This window comes from Coffea arabica, chromosome 2e (assembly GCF_036785885.1).
Source record: "Coffea arabica cultivar ET-39 chromosome 2e, Coffea Arabica ET-39 HiFi, whole genome shotgun sequence".
NCBI classification, from domain to species: Eukaryota; Viridiplantae; Streptophyta; class Magnoliopsida; order Gentianales; family Rubiaceae; genus Coffea; species Coffea arabica.
The window spans coordinates 22243449-22250113 of NC_092313.1; the positions used below are offsets into that span (position 1 = coordinate 22243449).

A 6665-nucleotide genomic window follows, 5' to 3' on the forward strand; every position below is an offset into this window, starting at 1 on the left:
GATTCCCTTCTTCAGCATGTCAATCAGTCAATCTCTGTAACTTTTCTCCTTACTTATGACGATTCCTTTGGGTTTCGTAGTGCCTGAACCACATGCAAACAACCCAACACGTTATAAAAGGGAGAGCTCTAACCCCTAATTCCTTTTAAGTTTTAACCCACAATTCCTTTTAATTTCCTTACCAACCAAATTACCACCTCCCTCAGCAAAGCATCAAGAGTTTCTTTGCAAATTGGGCATGCAACCGTACCAGGAATAATGTGTTCGCTTTCTACCGGGTGTTCGTTATTCCTCAAAAACTTAAAAGGGAAGACATACGATATATAGAGTGGCAAAAACTACTTTCATAAATTTGATATATGCGAAATAAAAAAATTGATTGAAAAATACGTTTACAGTAAGTGTAAATTTTTTTTGAAAAAAAAATGGCAATCCAAATAGGACAATTTTTTTTTCGGTATTTTTAAGAGCAAGGATAGCTTGGAAGCAAGCATTTCGATTGTCATTTGTCAGTAGGTTTACTCAAAGATTCAATTCGCAGTTACACAATTTAATTAGAGCCAGGGAACATGTACATATATAATAAACATAACTTCAACACAAAGAAATTTTTCTACCATAGTCGTGTTCTAATTATTGCGTATAAGCAGCCTTCGTTCTCAATACAAGTCTTCCACCTTTGTTTTCTCCTTTTTGTTCCCTTGTGCTAGAACTGCAAACGAGTCGAGTCAAATCGAGTTTTGATCTAATTGAATCGCGTCTTGATTCGATTTTATCAAACTCGAACTCAATAAGCTGTCAATCTAAAGCTCGAGGTCGAGATCAACTTAAATTCGAGTCGAGTTCGAACTCGAGTTTGAGTTTGAAAAAATAAAAAATAATTATTTTATTTATTTTAAAAATAAATAAAATAATAATTTTAATAAATAATTAAAAATTATAAATATATATAATTTTATTATTAAAATATATATATATATATATATATATATATACACACACTCGATCTCACGAGTTTAATATTTTAACCTCGAATTTGATTTAGCCAACTCAAACTCGACTTGAATTGCTCACGAACGGTTCGATTCGTTTGCAACCCTACTTTATGCAATCTTTGTTTAGGTGAGATAAATTGCAGAAGGCGTTAGGAGAAATTTTTTTTTTCAATATATTGCTGATGCTACGAATTCATTACATGCTAGTACATGAAAAATATCTTAAATATGCATCAATTGGTGCTACTTTATAACATTTTGACATCATTAAAATTTTTGTTGTCTTGTACATCATTACCTGACTATTGTTCCTCTATCTCCTTTTTGCGGTAGATAGCTGTGAGCGTGTGATCATCATAAAAGAAAAGAAATATGCCATTTTGTAGGGTCAACAACAGTCCAAAGTATCCTCTCCGTCCCAAATTACATGTCATATACTCCCTTCGTTCCACTTTGATAGTTTTGATTATTTTTTCACATAGTTTAAGAAAAAGTAGTTAACTTTATTGGAACAATTAATTTAGGTATCTATTTTTTTAAAATACCCTCACATTAATTAGAGTATAACTTTATGGGAACTTGAATTGATGGTAAAAAGAGAATCAACTCTCATTGAATGGGGTAGGTTTATAGTAACAACAACTTATATTGAATAAGGATATTTTAGAAAAATTAAAATACAACTACATTCTTCAATTGGAAACTGGACTACAATTTGGGACAGACGAAAAAAGAAAACAGAACTATTAAAGTGGAACGGAGAGAGTATTTGCTTATATCACCATTACAATTTTCAATACACCTTTTTATCTTTCTAATTATTTTTTTATCTCACATACATCACATCACAAAAAGTGCTACAGTAAAAATATTTCAAATAATTTACAATCCAAACACGCTATTTGATATTTCAACTTTTTAAGTATAGTGACTTGACGGTGATGTTAGTAGATTTGTTTTTAAAGTTATTTTTAAAAATTCAATTTTCAAATTTGAATCTAGTATGAAATGTAGATAAAGATGGGGTAACATTGAAAAAAATAGATCAAAAGTAATTTTAAATTTGATAAGATAACCAACATTTTGAAACACCCTAAAATGGAAAGGAGTAAATCTTCAATCCATGCTCCACCGGATATAAATATTCTTGTTCATCAAAGAAGAATTTTTCTTCAATTGGATCAAATGATGAAAATTACCAAAAAGAGAACAGATCTTTCCTGAAAGTCGTCTTCAGAGATTCCTGTGTCATTTTGACCTCCAACATCCAATTTCCAAGGCTGAGATTCAGTCTTCTCTTCGTTTGGTGTGCAGCTACAACAATTAGATAAATGTTTGGCTATAATTAGGAGCCAAGAATGCCAAAAGAAGTTAGTACAATTGTTTTTAGTGCAAAAGGGAAGACTAGAGGAGCGAAGAAAAGTCGTACAACCGACAGAACTAGAGAATCTAAGAGCGCAGGAAGATGGCCTTGGCCGCACGATCGCATATTTTGGTAAAATGCACTTTCTTCTTCTTATTACCAACTTTATGGTGTGAAAGAAAACCATCATCTCAACAAATTTGTCATCTGGAATCAGCGCTTTACTGATGCTCGTCTTTCCGGCATCTCAACAAATTTGGCCCACAAATTCCTTTGACAAACGCACTAATAGCAGTGGAGATCTAAATTAAAAATCCAATTTTTTTTTTTGTCAGGATTAAAAATCCAATTGAAGGGCTCACGTGGGGCCCAAATATGTCTAGCCAGATACTGCAACTTTATCAAGTGGAAGGGCGAGCCTCAGGCGGTAGTTCGCTGATAGGATCTTTACTTAGACGTTATCGTTTCGATTCCAGCCTAAGCTATCGTATGGTGCATTTTTGGGGGCGGGCTTTGTAGGAATTTTTCTTGATCAATCAAGACCGTAAAATGTTCAGGTACTGTTGCTACTACAACTGCTCTTGCTCCACGCTCTTGAAGGTCAACATCTTGAACAAGTAATCAAAGAAGCCGATTAAGCAAACAAAAGCTTGTAAACATGGTTGAGCAGAAAACCTCATAGATCTTTTGACAAAAGAAAAAAGACTCATAGATCAAACTATATCCAAGATGAATGGAGCTAAGTATTTGCATGGTATCCAAGATGTTTACCAGTAGAAACAGAGGGCATAAACTGTAATCTCTATCCTTGAAAACGTCTGTTTTTATTACCAGCCAAAGGAGGCATATTATCTTCCTCGTTATTCCAAAAAATAGCAACCTCGTCTATATTTGTTGGGGTGTCCGTATCGTTAATATGAAGAGCTAAGCAACATTAGACTAAAGAAGTGCATGTGAAAATAAACTAAATGCAAGACAAATCAAAATTAAACATCACAAGTGCAATAACTGAGACATACACGCAATGCTTGAACATTGGTTTTCTCATGAACCAAACAAAGTATGAAGGCATTGCCTTGCTCTACGTATACAACCTATACCAATTCAGTTGTTACTTACAATTTGCTTATGCAGCCAGCAAAATGGCTTGGCCCTACAAACTAGTTACCACCAACAAGCACTGAAGGCTCTTTTTGACGACGATCACGAGCTGTAAAACCAGCATACCACGCAACCCTCATGAGCTGCATGCCAAGAACGAGCACCCACCAACAAACCAGTCCCCTGATGGTGTGCAACATCCATGCTGGTGCAGTGAGCTCAGCTCCCAGCTTCAGCCCCCTCATCAGCTGCAATAACCGATAAGATTCATACACAACAGGGGTCACCAACCATACTGGCGACTGCCAGTGCCATGTAAGCATCTCTGTCAGTATTTGTACAGACAGAAGGAGAAGGTAGGGACCCAACAGAACCAAATATGATATAGGAGGCAGAAAAGGCTGAAGCAGACCCTTTTGAGAAGCAAACATCGTCAACAGCGGAACAACAAAGCCCATTATGTTTGCAACCATGTTCCAGAACTGATAACTAACAGGAGGCCTACTGCCGAAAACATGTCCAGAATTTTCTGGACGAGCACAAGAATCAGCTAGGAGGAGAAACAGGGATGCACCAAGATTAAAAATGCAGTCCAGTCCTGTCAATGAAAGAAGGCTGGCAATATTTGGGCCGAGGAAAATTGACGAAACTGGTAACCACAAGGTGGGCACCATGCCTGTTGCTAACAGAATGGGAGGTCCCAAAAGCCACACCGTCCATCTCAGGTAGGGGAGCAGCAACATTGGCCGATGACTTGCATCCTCTTTGGAATTTTTTGCTGTAGCTTCATCAGTTTTCTCTGAATTCAGGGCTTCAAATATAGTGCCAGACTTCTGCAAGAATCTACCTTCAGCATCGCTAGCAGGAGCATACGCAATCTCCGCAGGTTCCCACGGGGTCATATTTGAAGAGCAAAGAGCAAGGCGCTTGAAGCCTCTTCTTGTTAGTGGCTTTTGGAATTTCCACAATTTCAATTGCTTATGGTGGTCAGAGGATAGACTACCCACCGATAAGAAAGATGTTGAATGGGCTAAAGTTGCCATTCCTTCTGCCACGAATGAGCTCAACAGCTAAGATGGAATAATCCTGACACTTACCTGAATAAGAAATAAAAAAAATCTTCAGCAAGATTCAAGTATAGACTAAAATGAGAAAAGCTAACCGAGTGCATTTGCTGTATAACACAATATTTCCAGTTAAGATTCCAATGAAATCACAAGCAAAAGGTCCACACCTCTTGGGGTGTTACAAAGAACTTACGCTACAACTCAAGGACTTTCAATGCCACAAACAGTAAAACCAGAGCACACCGTCACAGTGTCTACATTACCCAGAAGAAATGAGTTTGATTCCAGATTTGATGCTTTGAAACAATCATTTAGTCAATTAAAGGAAAAAAGTAAACCTCAACATAGTGTCCAAGCTGATAAAGAAATAGGAAGAAATCGACAAAGTTAGGATTTAGGATGAATTGAAATATAAATGGTTAGCCAAAAGGAACTTGATAGTCATTTTCAGATATACTGTAAAGATAATCATAGAAAATACAACACCATTCTATCATTGTATCTCAATCTATTCTCTAGTTCATTTGCTTCCAGCCCCAGTTTAAGATTGCCTACCAAGGAAGTTCCGGTTGTTGTCCACGGTTTTCCCCAATCAAGCTGAACTACATGACTCCACCATTTGGCTTAAAGAAGTACAGGACCAACAAAGTGATCTTTAACCAAGTAAAGAAGCTCAGTCATCGAACAGGAAAAAATAGTTGAAACAGGGGGGCACATGACCGTCTACTTTCTTATAAACTAATGGCTTTCACTTTTACGAATCCAACAAAGATTTCGCAATTTTTATTAGACCCGTTTTTTAATATAAAACCATAAGAGGTTGAAATTTCTTATCAATTAAATCACTCGAAGGCAATCAGAAACATCTCAAGCAAATTCACGCAATCCCAGAACCTCAAAGATCAAACATAATAGATAAATTCTATGAAAACCAAATCCACGCCTAATTTCCTCATTGGTGAAATTTTTTTTTTTTTTAAAGAATTTTCTGAAACTAGATGCACTCAATCAAGAAGTAGATCCAAAAGATAGTAACAAAGCTTTTTTCTGGAACCCATGAGAATCATGTCATCATTTTGGACCCAAGAAATTATTATGTAAATCACCTAAAGTTTGCATTTTCAAAGATTCTTTGTTTTTCCTATAGTTTGAAACTACCAAAACCTCCACCAAGATTATTGTATGATACGTTTTTACTGGAAAAGAAATTAAGTAATGTTTGCCTAAGATGAACTGGGGATCAGATAGAATAAAAAGCAATCAGCTATATGCTAAAACCAGCAAAATATTCAAACTCTTTTTGGGTTCTGTGTCCAATTAATCAGGTAGGAAATCAGAGAAGCCAAGAAACCAAAATTCAGATAAAGATACCGGAATAGTAATTAGCAACTAGGAAGTGAAAGCAAAGAGAAAGTACCATCGAGAGGTTAACCATTTCTACAATCTACCCAGTGGCAGTGAGGTGGGACTTGGGAGAACCAGAAGAAGCCCTGGTTATTTCCTAGTAATTGTCGGAATCAAATATCCTAATGACAAGTAAATGACGTTTTAGGACTGCAAATCAGCAGATGCCTCCGTGGAAATAAATGGGCTCACTTTCAACTTTTAAGGAGCATTTTTTATTGGGCCTTGAATCATGTGAAGATTATTTGAGCCCAGAAAGGGTGGAAAAATGTAAATTACACACAAAGAAGTTACGAAGTAGATTACACACAAAGGAGTTGATTACATTAGGACAAAAACCAGGCCAAAAAATCCCCTTGTCCCTCAATGCGTCTTAAATCCCATGACTCCTAACCCTTCCCTGTTGCAAAAAAAAAAAAAAAAAGAACAGACAAAAAAGACGTAATCTATTGAAGTACTTAAATTTTATCTCCAACATCCAATTTAATTGGTAAGAACATTAATTAGGCGATCGTGAAATTCGCGATTCGACTCTTAAATTCTTTTCTTTCCTTCTTTTTATTGTAATATTTGGAATCTCCTTTGAGCTCCAAAAAAAAAAAAAAAGTATTTTAAAAGACCAACATCAGACTATTTAGGCCATAGGAGACCTATTTTGAGAACGATGTGCCAAAACCAAATAAAATTGTAACAGCTATAGTGTACATTAGCAATTATGCTTTGCTTCCCATTCTA

The 6665-nt window shown here is 36.1% G+C and overlaps 1 protein-coding gene across 2 annotated transcripts; it reads right to left on the minus strand.

The window, feature by feature from the left end:
* Positions 1-3318: 3318 nt before the first annotated feature.
* LOC113731764 (uncharacterized) lies at positions 3319-6100 on the minus strand. 2 transcript variants are annotated; one of them, XM_027257189.2, is made up of 2 exons: positions 5944-6100; positions 3319-4556 (listed from the first exon to the last, which is right to left on the minus strand). In XM_027257189.2, the coding sequence occupies exon 2, from the start codon at positions 4500-4502 to the stop codon at positions 3519-3521; it is 984 nt and encodes a 327-aa protein (XP_027112990.1). In that variant the 5' UTR covers positions 4503-4556; positions 5944-6100; the 3' UTR covers positions 3319-3518. The 2 variants fall into 2 exon arrangements, with proteins under 2 accessions (XP_027112990.1, XP_027112991.1); XM_027257190.2 differs by lacking the exon at positions 5944-6100 and adding an exon at positions 5082-5911.
* Between the last annotated feature and the right edge of the window lie 565 nt (positions 6101-6665).